The sequence below is a fragment of the Cloeon dipterum genome, chromosome 3, assembly GCF_949628265.1.
Source record: "Cloeon dipterum chromosome 3, ieCloDipt1.1, whole genome shotgun sequence".
Lineage (NCBI taxonomy): Eukaryota > Metazoa > Arthropoda > Insecta > Ephemeroptera > Baetidae > Cloeon > Cloeon dipterum.
The window spans coordinates 30,816,893-30,834,571 of NC_088788.1; the positions used below are offsets into that span (position 1 = coordinate 30,816,893).

The following is a 17,679-nucleotide window of genomic DNA, read 5'->3' on the forward strand; positions in this document are numbered from 1 at the left end:
AACGCAAACCTGCCACCGTTTGGACTTTGGAATTAGCTTTTTTTCCTCTCACGCGCTTTATTTATTCTGCGAAAACAGCACTTTTCAATCTGCCTCTGACTGATCGATTTTCCATTATTTACTTAGTTTTACGTTCCTTGTTTGCTTTGACCGGGCAATTTTGTTTATTCCCCTCCTCCTCTGACGGCATTGTTGAAATCAATTATTTACGCGGGCCCTACTCAAAGGTAATTCCCGAGCTCACTGCTCGCTCTCCTCGTAGCCCCTTTCTCCATACTTTATTTAGCAACCTGTGGTTTCCGCACAAATTCGGCGAAAATCGCATCCGCCTCCGCGGCTCAAATCTGCCGAAGAAGCCGCCTCAAGAAATACGAGTGCTTATTGCCTTCTCTTTTCGCTGCCAATCGATTGGCATGCAAAGGCAGTGTGGATTTATTAAATTACTCGCAGCCGCAGCTCGTCAGTCAGTCAAATCCAGCACACGGCGCATACCGCTGGGAAAATTGAGTTGCGCCGCGGTGAAAGAAATACGTGACAAGTCGTAAAGTGCGAGGTCAAACGTGCGTTGGCCCCCAATTATCCTTCGGATTTTTTGTTTATTAGCGTGTGCGCCATCACGCCACCTCTTCTGATTTGGCCGTAATTCCTATCAGATCGAGTGCACGGGAAAAGAGGCTAGCTTATGTGAAAGTTAAGAAGTTTGAGCAGTTAAGATATAAAAATTCATAATTGCATGAATTTGGTAGGGGCCCTCGTAGTGTTTTACCAAAAAACAACATTGTATAAAATATATATGATATAATGAATGAATTTATTACTAAACGCATATATGCATGCGACACTAATCCTATACAATCAATTCTTACAAGTCTTTGCTGCTTTTCTTAAACTAATTCTTTTTACTACACATTTCAATATATGATATTTTTCACACTGTTCCCCACAAAATCTACATTTAAAAATCTCATGGGGTTTATAATGGTACATCTGAGTTGAACAGAACAAATAGTGATATCCATGGCGTGCAAATCGAGTAAATACATGTCTATCCTCAAAATTCGGCACCCTCCAATTCCTATTCAACATTATATATGACATAAGTACTTTATTTGTTTTTCAGGATGATTACCAAAACCTAGTCAGTTCAGTACAACAAACAGAGTTTTTATTATAATTGTTTAATTTGTGTGTTATTTGTATGTTCAAATTTTTAAGCTTTAATCTTCCTTGCAACATGTTGCTTATTATTTTCCTCCTTATTGTTTTTATAACATGAATTATCTGACCGATAACTTACGTATGTAACATTATTGGGCTTCTAAATAACTCGTTTCACCTCTGCTTGTCTCTCTGCGTATATTTAAAATTACGAGAGAAATGGAGTCGTTTATATATAAAGTTTATCATCTGTAATAAACGGCTAAAATATGCAGCAAAAATTGCAAATTCCATGGAAAACAGGGCAAAGTTCCATTCGCGCGCCACCCCAGCAAATTTTAACTTTAGCCCCTCGGCGCGAGAGCGCTATGGCGAAATTGTTTATGGCCCTCCGCTAATTAATAACACAGCCTTCAACGGTGCTTAGGGGCAGAGGCTAATATGTAATTTTTAAGCCGATATTGCGCATAAATTCACGCCTCTTTATAATCCGCATACAAATGCCCATTTTCGAGCCGTTCGGGGAGCTCGTGCGGTTGGTAAATCGGACACGAACGAACAAGATTTGGAAGCGAAAACGACGGTACCCTTTTCCATCCGTATCTCTTCGCGTAAAGCCCACGATTTTGCGCGCGCGCACACACACACACACACACACACACACACACACACACACACACACACACACACACACACACACACACACACACACACACACACACACACACACACACACACACACACACACACACACACACACACACACACACACACACACACACACACACACACACACACACACACACACACACACACACACACACACACACACACACACACACACACACACACACACACACACACACACACACACACACACACACACACACACACACACACACACACACACACACACACACACACACACACACACACACACACACACACACACACACACACACACACACACACACACACACACACACACACACACACACACACACACACACACACACACACACACACACACACACACACACACACACACACACACACACACACACACACACACACACACACACACACACACACACACACACACACACACACACACACACACACACACACACACACACACACACACACACACACACACACACACACACACACACACACACACACACACACACACACACACACACACACACACACACACACACACACACACACACACACACACACACACACACACACACACACACACACACACACACACACACACACACACACACACACACACACACACACACACACACACACACACACACACACACACACACACACACCCACACACACACACACACACACACACACACACACACACACACACACACACACACACACACACACACACACACACACACACACACACACACACACACACACACACACACACACACACACACACACACACACACACACACACACACACACACACACACACACACACACACACACACACACACACACACACACACACACACACACACACACACACACACACACACACACACACACACACACACACACACACACACACACACACACACACACACACACACACACACACACACACACACACACACACACACACACACACACACACACACACACACACACACACACACACACACACACACACACACACACACACACACACACACACACACACACACACACACACACACACACACACACACACACACACACACACACACACACACACACACACACACACACACACACACACACACACACACACACACACACACACACACACACACACACACACACACACACACACACACACACACACACACACACACACACACACACACACACACACACACACACACACACACACACACACACACACACACACACACACACACACACACACACACACACACACACACACACACACACACACACACACACACACACACACACACACACACACACACACACACACACACACACACACACACACACACACACACACACACACACACACACACACACACACACACACACACACACACACACACACACACACACACACACACACACACACACACACACACACACACACACACACACAACAACAACCGACATCGCGCATACGTGTGTACATGCATTCAGTGTACAAGGGCGGCCTTTGAATGGTAATAAGATTGCGAAATAGGCCCTCAGCCGGCGGGTGTAGCCCCAGCACCGAGCCATGCAGAGCCCAGGGAGAATTCGCAATCTGGGTCTCCCTGAGGGCCGAGGCATTATCTCGGACGGATGTTTGTGCCCGCTCTTTGTGCGCTGACGACGAGCTTTTGTTTGGTTCGCAGATCAAAGTGTGCGGCGTCTGCTGCCTGCTGAGCGCTGTCCTTTGTGTGATCGTCACGGTGACCACCACCGTGATCCATATGAACAGACTGCAAACACTCAGGGAGTGTGTCTACACGCAGAAGAGCCAGGCGTGCACCTGCTACTCGGGCCTGGTGCAGGACCCGTCCGTCACCTCCGAAGAAAGTGAGTATATTTACACGCCACGCATGCACGTCAATCATGCACCTCTTTGCACCCCATAAATTCGCGACTTCTTTTTATCCCCGGCTCGTGATTTTGCCGCCGTTTACGGCGCAGGCCGTAAAAGAGAATTCGCCTTTTCGTTTTCAGCCGATCATCAATCGATTCGGCGCAGGTACAAGATTTTTACGGCTGCTCGTTTTGAGCGATGTGCGCCGTCAGAGTTAACGGCCTGGCAGCAATACGTTTTTGGTTGCGATAGGTGGATTTCAAGGGTTGATCGAGATTAATATTGGCCATTTCGGCGCCAGATGAACATACAGCCAGCCGTGCAAAGTAGATCACGATGAATAATTCTGGCATTTCTCGCGCTCATAAAATTCCAAGAGCTTTCTCACTGAAAGATTCGTTACCTTCCATAGCAGCTCACTCTTCCTGAGACAAGTGCATCAATAACGGCACCGAGATATCTATTTTCCAGCGATGCGACTTAAATCATTCAGTTTTCAGAGCATACTGAACACTTCTCTCTTGTAACAACGACGTTTTCCGTCGTGAAAGCTAGTTGGCAGTTTAAAATCAGCTCAGGGTGATTTAAGGGAAGTTCCTGCTTCTTCTACGCCATTAAATAGTAAAGCCCATTTTATTTGTAATTTAATTGAGGAATGCAAAGTTTGGCCGAAATATAGATCTCATAAAAAGCTCGTGAAAGAGCTCCCCGAAAATTGCTGTCATTTTATGGTTCGCATCACTTAATTTTTTACAGTAACAAAGTTCGTTCAACTTAATGTGCCGGCTGTGCGTCGGGTGTGTTTCATATTTCGCCCCGCTCGTAAAATATTTACAGCTTCGCCAAATGCGAACGAATTATTTTGCGAGGTACACAAAATCCCGTCCTGCAGAAAGTGCACCCCATCCGGCGGCCGCGCGGTCGACGGATTAATTTGGTGCGACCGGCACAAATTCGAATTCGTGCATAAATTCACTTTAGTGCGGCGTAAAATTCAAAAAGCCACTTTTCCTATATTAGAGACCGGGTGCGTGTGTTTATAAATCCGACAGATGCCGAAATTTCATTGCAGAATAAAGTGACGCGATCGCACCCTCGTCCACGTGAACATGCGTGTATGTAAATCCGAAATTCAATGAATATTTAACTCGGATGCGGGTATAGTGCTGCTCCAAATAATAAAGCTCGCGAAACAAACGCACTGCCGAGAGAGAATTGCATCGTTGGGCGGCCGGGCGGAGAAGCAAATTTGAATTTTTGATGAGTATGCTTCCTTCAAAATGCGGAATTCCGGCCCAGGTGCGGATCCACAGACAGAGTGCAGGGGGGCGGCAAAGGTCGAAAATATCGATTAAAAGGGCAAAAGTGGCACACGCGACGCCCCGTGGTGTGCGGTGCTTCCTCATTTGAATCTCGCTGCCGCCGCCGACGGTGCACTGCAGCCGCCTGCGGGATAATACAATCGTGTGCCACCAGCAGAGAGCACACCATTGCTCCGGGTCCCAACTTACGAAATTGATGAGTTGCTGGTTTGTTTGTTTTTGCCCGAATGGCCCGGGTTCATTTATTTAGGCTGCGCGCCTCTGAAATTACCGCTGCGCTCGCTTGCTCGGCTCCTCTTTGCTTGGCAAATAACGAGCTCTTCTCTCGCCGGCATCCAAGTTCGCCTCCGACTAATTTCTCGGCCCCACAAGGCCCGAGGATTTTCGGCTGGATACTTGAAATCGCTAGCAATTGAGTGCTGGTAAGCGATCGGCATATTTGCCTTGATTGCCGTTCTCCAGGAAGCTGGCCAAAAATTGATCGCGCGCGCGATCGGTTTGTTCATTGAAAGCGAGCAGCTTCCGCCACTGTCTCCGTGCGACTCTTTTGAATCAACGCTCGATTTGCACGCTCAAATTGTCCCTTTTGAAGGCAGCCAAGCGTTCGCTCATCAGGAAATTAAATTTCTGCCAACGCCATGCGCGAATACCCCATATCTGCGACCGCGTTGTTGTGTGTCGCAAGTGACGTCAAACTGTCTGACTGACTGACTGCTTAGCGCATTTCATGAATTAATTTCGCACCAGTCAAGCAGCTTAAATTTGAGTAATTAATTATGCAGCCACGCGTGTACATGCTAACTTGATAATTATGTTTCGGCTCGTAACCAAACTCTGATTAAAAAGAACAAACCTTCATTAACAGTGTCGATTGGAAATCACATAAAAGCAAATTTCGAAATCAAAGCGATTATTCGATTAGAATTTTATATAGTTGATTTTTGTGCCTGTAATCACTTTTAGTCGGAAATTGCTCATTGCTTTTCAAGAGCAATCGGCCAAAATGTAATTAAACTTTGTGAATCATTCAATTCCAATTCATCAACTGGATATTTGATGTATGTATGTTTTATACAAGTTATCAACGCTCGCTGTTGAAATTTTAATAGGATTGCGGCTAGACAGTTTCGACGAAAACAAACACGATCAAAACTCGCACTAAATAGGGAAAACAACATTATTTGAAAAAAGTATTTAAAAATGCAATGAAATCATAAATAATTCCTATCTCTGATCCAAAAAGGCTAAATACACTTTTACCAGCACAAAAGTTTGAGCTTGCATTAAATTTTTATCATCTATGGCTGGGTGAAAAGTTACATCTAGGGAGCATTTTTTCTATCTCGGGAATAATTATGTATGCTATATATTCCAATGTCACTAATCCATACCGCAAAATTAACTTCTGCAAACAACTCTGAATGATTGCGACCGTTAAAACCAATCGACTGCACTTAATTCTGCGCACAAATAAAAGGGAACCGTGGTTGGCGATTTATCTGTCAAGCCCTATCATTCACCCTCATGCTAAAATTCACCAGCTCAAAATTCCATTCGTTGTTTTGAAGCTAATTCAAAAAGAGAAAATGGGGCTCTTATAATCTATACAAGGAAAAATCAGTTCATCTAATCAAGGCTTCAGCTTCTACCCAACCAAAGAGGTTTTTTGGAAGAGTGCATTGAAATATTTTTCCTTTTAAGAACTTAGCTTTGAAAGAAGAAAAATGTGATAAAAAACACAAAATTTAATTAATCGGTTGGTACATTTTTTTGTCTTTACTATAATGGAAAATTATCTCCGCTTTCATCATCTACATATATGCTCATCAAGTGGCAGTAACAGGCATTAATTTGAAACTAAACACGTACGTATTGAATTAGCCGGGTCGGATATCCTCATGCACATCGGCGTTGAAAAGCGAACCTTGTTAAACTGTTGCGTGCGTGCGGAACCACCCCGTTTCTCTGTCAAATGAATTGATACCCCGCAAGTTCTCCGAATCAAATGATATTGTTCGGCTTCATCGGCGATGAGATGGTTGTATCATATTGCGGGATGCGCTCGCATCTGGCGCGGGAGAGTAACTGAAAACAAAGCAGCATCATTTCGTGCCATCGAGGGCCTTCGGCGTAAATGCAGCCCGCGCAACAGCCGCTCCATTTGTATGAAAAGGAGTGCGGCTGCAGTGAGCAGCGCCGGCCGAACTGCATGTTTTCTTATACAACACGACGAGGAACGCCAGCTGCGCGGAACAGAACAAAACGATCGGGAAATTTTTCGGCCGAGCCGAGCCCAGAATACCAAATGAGCGTGTGTTGATCGCGCGAGGCGCAAAAACGGCAAAAACGCTTGCTTGCCGCAGTGACAATTCCTAAATGGAACTATGTACTAACTAGATTGGATTTTCCAACAGCAAAAACATTTAAGCGCGGCACGCTGCGCATAGCAATGTTTCCATTTCAGATAAATACTTTTACTGTTTTTTATTTTATTTATTTTTCGCTCCATTCGCGTGGTGGTTGAAAAATCAGTTTCGCTTTGCACGAATGCAAGAGGCGGAGCTCGTGTGTACTTTTAATTAAAACATGTCGACGCTGGGCAAAAAGGGCTCCGTGTCCGCATGCTAGAATCTAAATTCGTCCCTCCCATCAGCGGCGGCGGCGGCAGCAACGGTGGCGAACACCACTCCCGAGCTTCCGAGCCAGGCGGCCAGCAGGTCGAGGTTAGGTTGCTCTTTCATCGGAGGCCATTGTTTCTTTTTAACAGCTATTTCCATTTCGCCTAGCACAATGCAATGTCGCCTCGGACGAGAATCATTGTATAATAGTCCGTTGCCAACGTATTTAGGCCCAACTTTTGCTGCCGTAATGCTGGTATTTAGCGCACACGCCACGAGATTTGTTTGTTTTGCGTGTGAAAATGTACGTACGTTGCGCAGAGTCATTATAAAACGGCCATTCTGCGGACGGTGAGCCTTTATTAGGCCTGCAGTCACGTTTCGGGCGTTTGCCGGAATTAAAATGACTCTTTATCCCTTTGTTTGTCTTGCTTTTATTGGACCACATCAGACGTTTATTGCATACAAGGCCCCTGATGAAACGTTCACGAGCATGAAGAAGGGCAGGCGCTCCACTGGTTAAGGATGAAAGTGGTGCAAGAATTCCCTAATTTGGCCTCTCAAGCCAAGGGTTCTAAAGCTGCATGATCGAGTTTTCCCTGGACGTCTTGCTTGATTTGCACAAAACTCCTCAACAACACCACTTTCCGCCTTTTATTGGAATCGATATTAATTAACCTTAGCGAGCTCTCAAACGGTTGCAGGTCCCGCTCTCGAAACTTGGAGTATTAATTTGTTTTGTTTGTTTTATCAGTGTGGGAAAGGAAACGCATAATTGAAAAATTAAATATTCTCTGTTCAAAGAAAACTTTTTCAGACGCAGGCGATCCCCCCACAAATCGTTTTATTATTCGCTGATGGACGCAAAATTCTCGTGTTTATCGCTTTATTGCCCTTTTCAGAGAAACTCCTCTTGTCTCGTGCATACATTCGAGCTTTCCAGGTGCCACGGAATAAAAGAGCGCAGTAATCGAATTTTATCAAGACAGTTTTGTGACGGTTCGTAAGCAGCCGTCGCGGAAAGTTGGAAAGCCGCGAGCAGAGAGGGTGAATTTGTTGCGGCGTCAAACGCAAAAACGGATTTTCTGGCGGCTCTTTTTTCCCTCTTGCCGAAAATGCCGCTTTAATGCCGAAATGTCGCACGCGGCGTCGGAAAAGAGGTGAATGCACGCACTAAAGGCGGCGGGCATGTCATTTTTATCGTCGCAAAAACGCAACGGTGGCTTTGAGCGAACGAATTTTCAACGACGACGGCTCGGCTCTGCACAAAGGCTGGCAAATCAAAGCCAAAGAGCCGGTCACGGGCACACACGCGCACGAAAATAAAACAGCTACTCGCGCGAAATGACGCATTTTCCACTCACACTGCCACAAACACAGTGGAAAATTCGGCCAGCCGGTCAACGAGGCCTGTGAAGTGGAGATAAATGCGTGTGCGAACGTGACCGTGCCTTGGCTGGAAAATTTGCCCCCCACCACCGGCTGATTGATTAAACGCGCGTCCAGTAGGGTCTTATGCACGTCACACTCATTTTCCAGCGAAAGGGCAAAAGCCGCTCTTGCATTCGCCATTCGCCGGCCGGGCTTGGTTGCTCTCGGTGTTATCACGAATCTCGAGGAAAACACAATTGCCCAATTAAAACAGAAACTAAGTCGGCCGCCTCAAAAGCTTTGTTAATGTCGCAATGCTGGCTGATGCAGCAGTTGTGGTCGGTCATTCCGTTTCACTGCAAAAGAAGCAATTTCCGCTTGCCATTGTCACTGTCTATGTTTTTATCTCGCTGCTTAAAGGTCATTAAGTGAAGCGGTGAAACTCGAGTCGAGAGGAAATAAGAGAAAGGGAATTAAAAATGAATCTGCAAGTTTTTTCTCTGCTTTTCAATTGAAACGGAATGAAAGAGTAGACATGAATGAACGCGCTTTCATCCTCTCTGAAAATAGACTTTTAATAACCACTTCCATATACATCCAGAAAAATTGTATAATATTTTCATTCTTGAATTGGCCCCTTGTTTATCCTGCCAGCCAGTGTATACACAACTTATGTTACCGAAAATGGCTCAAATTCAATTTGCTAGCGGCTGGGCAGTAGCTCGATTTTGTTGTGTTTACATTCCCCGGCACACACTACACACACACGTCGGCAAACAGCATTAGAATTCACTAACCATCGTTAAATGTATTGCTTGCAGGCATGAGGTTCGTGTTCCACAACACTCCAGACTGCGAGGTCGTCCATGGAGCCCTCTACTCGTGTCTACGCGCCCTTTTCGGCCTCTCCGTGATTGGCATTCTGGTCTGCATTTTCTCATGCATGCTCGTCTACCAGTTGCTCAGGTACGTGTCTAATTTTACGTCTCTTTCCCTCGTTCGTTAGGCTGATTGCGCGCGCGGAGGGAATATAATTTGGGCCCGATACCTTCCTGACCGCAAGTGCGGAGACGCTTTTTTATGGTTGCGCCCAACGCGAGAGAGCACCCAATAATTTAAAAGGTAATTACGGCTCGCCGTTCGAGGTGTATCGGTGATGAAACTTGGAGCGAAAATCGGGTTTCTCCTTCGGTTTTTGCCTGTATTTTTTTGTTGAAGAAATAAGATGGCATTTTCTATTGGTTGGGAAAGAAATAATGGGGAAAATCGGCTTATATTCCCCAGTATAATAAAATTGGCGTGTAAACATTGTATCGTACTCTGCTATAAATTTTTACTCAGTGTGCGTAAGTCTGTTCAAAAAAGCTTGCAAATCTCCCAATAAAATTCATTCGATTTTCCTCTGAGTGAGCTTCGAGGGGGGGGGGGGGGGGAATTCCTGAAGGAAAACACAGCTCTTGCCATGCATTCGTTTTATTTCTTGCTCCTCGCGTCTTGGTAATTTTTTTCGTGTATCACGAAAGCATGGCAGAGGCAATTGAATTTTAATAGCGGCTTTTTTATGGATAAGGCGTGTGTTTCATTGCGGATGTAACGCCTGCCGAATTTCTCGTCGCACTATTGCTCAGCTATACAATTAAACGTAGTTGTCGGGCCATTGCAATTAGCACTATAAACTGTTTATAGTGCCCAACGCAAGGGCTAATTAAATACAGCGGCAGCAAATTCTCTTCAGCATCAAAGCGACCAGCACGCGCGTTTTACTGTCCATAAAATTGGCTGAGCGTGCGCTTCTTCAGCGCGGATCGCCAACTCTAAAGTCAGGAAACTGCTTTTTCAGTGTTCGCGTTGATGGAACAATGATAGCAGAACCTTAGCCGTCGTTACTCATCGCGTTTGGCCGACTTGGTCCAGGCCCTCACAGTCTCCCAGCCGAGATTCATTTGTACATTGTGCGATGAAACATAATGAGACCGCAGATGGCAAAAGTTGTTCCGCGCGCGCGGCAACATCTTTTGTTAACTAATTTCATTCCCAGATGTAGCGGACTGGGCAAAGTTGGTGGAAAATCTGCAGCAAGAAGAGTACGAGAAAAGCTGCTTAGATTGCTTTTTGCGATACAAAAAAATCTCGGCGGCCAGCAGCAGTGGATTTTCCAATACTGATTTGATTTAGATATTGTGTGCAAGCTTGCTTTAGTTTTTATCTTGCACGGGCTCTAGTAAGAGCTACGAGCTGAGCCAATATTGGGGGCGAGCGCAAGGAGATAGTAGAGAGCTACGACTGACGACTTAGCTCAACTGACTTCCTCCGCTTTTTCTGCACAAAAGTAATGGTTCGCGTGTTTTCCCAGCCACCGAGACCAACATAGTTCGCTTGAATTAGGAAACTTTCGAGCAGATTAAGCATTATATGGACCGATATTAACTTGGTTCCGTCCTACTTTTGTTTCGAATTGCGTTGCACAGATCCGATGGAACTTTGCAATAAGATCAAACGCGGCGACGGCAATATAGTTTGCCAAAGACGCGTTTTTCAGAAAAACGAAATCACATTCGCCGCGCCAGCGAGCTAACGCGATAAAGTAGATTGTTTTATCACTCTGTTTTCACACCACATTGCAAGCTGGAGAGAAATCGAGTCTGACTGAGGATAGGTCGGCCCGGGAGGCCCTGATGGCGTGCCCCACGAATCAAAGCTGACAGCTCCATTATTTGTTGCAGCCACGAAAAGAAAAAGATGTACTGGGAGCAGCTGGAGATGCGGTGTCGGTACCTTTACGGTCGTCGGCCGTTCTCGCAGCACCAGTACACCTACTGCGGCTGCAGCTGCGACGACTGTCCCCGCGCGGCGGCCGCCGCCTCCACCTCCACCATTGCCCCGCATACAGAGGTCTTCCAACCGTGGCCGGCATGGCAGTGGGACGCTGCAGAGGAGCGCTACTGGACGCCGCCCAGGGTCGGCAACCTTTACACCCCGAATCCTGAGGACCAGGTTGTACAGCAGCACCAACAACAACAACAGCAAAGCCGGGAGTCTACTGTGAGTTACATTTTTTTCTCGCGCCGTATCAATAAGTTTTTATGTTGACCCTCTAAACTGCTACTTTTCATAAGACAAATACATTTTATTTTCTTTGGCAATTCGAGTATTTAAAATGATCAATTTTTTAATTTAACTGCTTCTTTATTTTTTATTTTCTTTTTTTAAAATCGAAGAGTAATCACAGCCCTGTATTTTTTCTAGATAAAACGCACTTACAAGGGAAGGCATTCTGAGCAACAATATCTATTTTAAAGAAATGATCAAATCTAAAAACTTACCACCACAGAAAATTTTTGGCATGCGCGGAAGTAAACGTAAAATTTAAGAATTTGAGTACGTGATAGTCTTGCTAGAACAGAGACTAGCCTGGGTCAGGGGCCTTTCAGAAAAAAATATTCATAATTTCCTATATTTTGTGCTTGTTGTACAAGTAGCGAAAATTAATTGTTTAGTAAAAATTTTATAGTTACTAATATGTTGAAATGGTTTGAATTGCTTTGAATTCCTCCCCTAGTATAAGCGTATAATTCTCAACTTTTTTGTCACATATTTAACACAATTTTCTATGAAACATATAATGCGGTCGTTGACTTCTTCTAACGCAGGACTAAATAAATAATAGGATTGGATGAAAGGAATCATTTTGTAAATGAACAAAAGATTACGATTTCTTTGAATTCAAACCACCTCTTTATAGAGCATAATTTACAAAAGTTTCTAGCGATTCTGCAGAGTTTCATTTCAGCTAAATGAAAAGCTATTCATAAAAATATGTATTAAGCTTTCCATCCACTGGTTGCAATGAGTCTCGTTTCAGCTCAGCGAAAAGCTTCCCTTGCTGTGCTCATTAAATTAATGACAATCTTTTGTTAGAAATGAACTAACGAAATGAAAACCACACGCACTAAATAAACCTTGCTGCTTGCAATATCGATCTTGCTGGGCATTTTCCTATTTGCCGCAAGACACATATAGCACACACACTTGATGGCGCCTTGCATCGAGCGGATATGCAACCCGCTCGACACCTTTACATTCTGGTTGCCTAGCCGGCGGCAACGGCGCAACAAACTCTCGGGCTTTAATTTACACCGTCATCAGCAATCAAGCATGCAAATGACGCAATTGCGCGAGCACATAGCTGGGATAATGGAAACTGAAATCGCAACTCTGTGCTTGTTTGTGCCTGGCAGGCGGGCAGCAACGCGCGCTGGAGCTGGCTGCCTTGGAACAGGGCGACGCTGCACGCGGTGGAAGCGCCCGAGGTGGAGCAGCAGCGGCCGCTCAGGACTGATCCGGACAGCCAGTACGGCTTTGGCGTTCGAGCCGCCACCACCACCGCAACCATCATTCAAACGCCGAGAGGTATGCAATGACATGCATGCGCCGAGTGTAAATCGCAATCGCAACCCCCATTAGTCGGCCAGACGCGCGTCGCGCGAACTGTGTTGACACTTTGACCTAATTAGCGAAAGCTGCACACAAATTGACGTGCGCGCGGTGCGGTATCAAACTTACTTAGTGCTGCGGCGTGGGCTGAGATGCTCAAGAAAGGCAACTTAAACGCACTGATGAGAATATCCGCATTCGGTGCCGTGCGCGCGCTTTGCAAGCCTGTTTTCCCAACTAATTGGAAAGCAGACGTAATTAAAAACGCCAACTCGGAGATTTGGAATTGTGTTGTTAATAACGCCAAATGAGATGGCTGCTTTGTTAAAGTAATTACTTTTCATGCTCCAAACAGGCACGTTATTATTTCGGAAGAAGGAACTTTTCAATTTTTTGGTCGCTGTACTTTGCACTTAACCCGAATTAAATAGGGTATTTCCCAAATATTGCATTGGATTTTAACCTAACTTAGAAATCAATCAGAAACTGATTGTGATTCTGGATCAGAATGAGCCTTATTCTTGCTGTGGTCTTTTGCCAGTAACATCGGTGGAAGAACTCCGAAGGCTTTTAGAATTTTTTTCATTTTTTTAAATTTAACAGCTACCACAATGAAATTTTAAAACCCACTATACTTATAATTGATAATTAAAATTTTGCTGATATTAAACAGCATAGAAAACTGTACAATATTTTAAAAATCAACACAGTATAAACTCACCAGAGAGTAAAAACATTTTTTAGGCTTTCCCACTTAAAATAATCAAATATCAAATCTTAATTAACTGAATTTTGTGCCTAAACATCAAAGGTAATCCGATCGAAAAAGTTATTATATCCCTCCTTTAATTATCAGGGCAATTTTCAAATTCGTTAGAGCTAAATCATTCGAGCAAAGTAAAAAGTCTTACTGAATAAATTTGAACCTGTTACGGACCACCCAATTTTCTCCTCCAAAACAGCACCCTTATCTACATATATATCACGCAGAAAGTTCGGAGTTTTGCACGTGTGCTTTTCACAGGGCACATGACCTCAACCGTGGTTCGACCGCTGACGGCACAGGCGTTCATGACTGACGCGAGCTCCAGTTACATGTGGGGGCCACCGCCGCCCTACTCGCAGCCACCGTCGACCGCTGGAAACTCGGTGGCCAACAGCCCATCAAGACAGGCGGCACTGATAGCACAAGCAGAGCAACACCATGCCAGGTTCGTTAGCCTTACGTTTGCACCTTGCCATCGGTGATTAATGGTGTTTTCGCTGCAGCCTCTGTCAGCGGCAGGTCTTACAAAGTTTGGCGGCCTCTCCCGCGCTGCACCACATGCACAGCCACTGCGAGCAGCAGACCTCCACCCCCTCCAGCCCCCAAAACCTTCCAGTCAGTCCTTTGCAGTCGCCAGTCATTAATGCAAGACACGCCAGGTAAAACATATGTTAATTTTTGGGCTTTAGACTCAAGCCCTTATATAGAGAATACATGGCCCATTTTAGTTAGTAATAATTATATGAGTTAAAAAACATTTCAAATAAAGATTTTTTTTTAAGTTAAAAATTTCACATCCACTCAAAATTTTTAACGTTCCGTTAAGTTTCTAATTTCTTTGCAGCACACTTTCTGCCAGTACGTATTGTACGCGCTTGAGAGCGGAAAATATTCAGGCTATCAAGTCGTTGGCAGACCTCCCCCAGCCAGCAGTGACCAATGCAGCAGGCTCATTACCCTCAAGAAAACTAAAGAAAAAATCTATTGACGCGCAAATTTCTAAAGTTGACTCTCAGGTAGTTCTTTTTAAACAAAGTTGTAGCATGAGCTAATCTTGTTTCTTTGTTTTTAATTTTCTTAGGAGTCTGAAATTTCATCTGCCATATCCCCAAATGACTCACCAAGTAGAAAAGGACTCGCAAGCAGTCTCAGGGGGCTCTTTGGCAACATGCCTGGAAGTCCCGTGATGGTGCACCCAACTCCAAGATGTCTTGCCCAGTCTGCCCCAACAAGTGCCATCAACAGTCCCCTTAAGGTGAATATCCAGGAAAACTTGTCACTGCTGGAAAAATCTTGCATAAATTATGCGTGCCTGGCGGGGAAAAAATAGAAGTAGTTTAAAAGATGAAAAACCTTTTACACAGCAAAACGGGCACGAACTATGAGTGCTGTAGCTTTGGTCCAGCACAATTTAAAGTCTTAATAGCATTTTCAAAAACACATTCCAAATGAAAATAGAGAAAATTGAACGGCTAAACTGCGCGTACCTTTATTCAGACTGGATTTATGAGTGAAATGTTTTCCATTTTGCTCAGCAATGATTAAAACCGGACATTTTCAACGGTTGCTAATTCAGAATCTTCTGCTGTGACATGAATTTTATTTTAGAGGTAAAGCATTGCTGACGAGGCCTGCGGGGCCAATAAAGCTGCTGTACGAGAGCGTTTCATTAATTTTTTTCCTTCCAGAATTTTACTAATAGCTGACCTTACTAAACTAATATCCGCGCAGAGTCGAGACATTCATTAATTTTAAATTTCATAAATTTCCTGCTTGCGAATTTGATGAATAGATTTTTAGGAGACTTCTGGTCAAAAATTTAGAGTGGTAGTTGAACCCCAGGCGATGCTTTTTACTGAGCCAAAATTAAAAATTCTATAAATTTTTTTTCGTATTTCGCGGAATTTTTAGAAATTATGAAATCATATTTTTTTATTTCAAAGGGAATGAAATATACTTTTGCAATTAATATAATATTGATTAATGTTCTTGTAGTCCGCCCCAATTCCAGCCGTGCGGCGTCACTGCGTTGAGTCCTTGAAACCATCAACGGAGGCCGCCGAGTCGGAGCTGTACTTTGCTGACGTATCCTCGTGCAACGGTGGCCCCGACTCGTCCCTGTACGACGAGCCATCCAGCACACCCGAGGGATGCTCGCAGCAACAGTCGCACTACTCGTCCATTCCGCACCACCCCCGCGGTCGCAGCTTCAACGAGCGCATCGCGCCGGACGCGCAGTACGAACCCCGGCAGCAGGGCGGCGGCGAGGACGACGTGCCGATGCGCGGCGACAGCGACGCCACCATCGACTCGGGGGTGCACAGCGGCTCCGAGGCCGCTCTGCAAAGTCGGCTCCGGCCGACGGCGCTAAGGTCCATGGAGCAGTTGATGACCACTCGCTCGGTGAACGTGTGATCGACGGACAATGCGCTTTTTACAGTGCTGTTAGAACTCGACCTGTGAGAAGGACTTCCAGTTTCCGTAGAGACAAATTTGAGACATTTTGTATAATGTGGAATAGTTTTTTTATCATTTTTAGTTTTCCCTTCGAGATGCGTGTAGTGCTGAAATGACACTAATAGGAGTTTTACAACAATCAAACCAGCACCATTTTAAAAAAGTTGTGTTTTTACCATTTAATATTTTATGACTTTGGAACTTTAAAAGCTGATTTAGTTTATTTTTAAAAATCTATATATGTCTGTGCTCTTTTTGAAACCCTGTTTCGTGATGTTTTTATAGAAAAATCAGTGATTTTCTCGCTTCATGCAAGTGGCGATAAACATGTGGCTTGTCGAAAAAGGAATTAAAAATTACGTAATGTTAGCAAAAATAGGAATAGTATAATATGGGAAATGATAAATTGTGTCGAAATACGTTGTGTACAAATCAAGAGATTATAAAATTAATAGTATTAGACGCAGCAGTGAACACAAGTATTATTGAATGTTATTTATTGAACCGAAAATTGGAGATAAAATAATATACCAAAAATAGATACAACAACAAAAAGAGTTTCATTTACGCATTCCTCTCAGAAAATCAAGAATATTTTGCTTTGGATGGTATTTTTATAAGAAACTCTGTATATTGATTTAATTTAACTAATTTAATCAATTTTAACCGTATATAAATATGCCATAATATGCTCACCAATTCCGTAATAAAATGTATATATATAGTAACTAATATCAATTTATTTAAATCAAAACTATCACTAAAATCAATAGTTGACTAGTTGAGTCATCAAGTAGTTCATTCCATTATTTATATGATATCTTCTATACATAAATAATATGTTTATCATTTCGTTATCCAATATTGCGAATAAATTAGCCCAATTTTGCTAATTTTATCTATTGAGGATTGAGGCAACATTATTTCCAAACAAAGAACACATAAATTTCGACTTAGTGTTTG

At 43.9% G+C, this 17,679-nt stretch overlaps 1 protein-coding gene across 3 annotated transcripts in view; it reads left to right on the plus strand.

Moving 5' to 3' along the window:
- LOC135940053 (uncharacterized) overlaps positions 1–17,280 on the plus strand; it is a 41,316-nt gene extending 24,036 nt beyond the window's left edge. For 2 of the 3 annotated variants that reach the window (XM_065484720.1, XM_065484721.1), the window contains exons 4-12: positions 3,558–3,741; positions 9,881–10,025; positions 11,783–12,101; positions 13,298–13,469; positions 14,518–14,704; positions 14,763–14,918; positions 15,104–15,275; positions 15,341–15,514; positions 16,255–17,279. In XM_065484720.1, coding sequence (XP_065340792.1) covers positions 3,558–3,741; positions 9,881–10,025; positions 11,783–12,101; positions 13,298–13,469; positions 14,518–14,704; positions 14,763–14,918; positions 15,104–15,275; positions 15,341–15,514; positions 16,255–16,674 — 1,929 coding nt within the window. In that variant the 3' untranslated portion in view covers positions 16,675–17,279. Of the gene's footprint in view, positions 1–3,557; positions 3,742–9,880; positions 10,026–11,782; positions 12,102–13,297; positions 13,470–14,517; positions 14,705–14,762; positions 14,919–15,103; positions 15,276–15,340; positions 15,515–16,254 lie in introns of all 3 variants that reach the window. The other variant, XM_065484719.1, reaches the window with a different exon arrangement.
- The last annotated feature ends 399 nt before the right edge of the window (positions 17,281–17,679 follow it).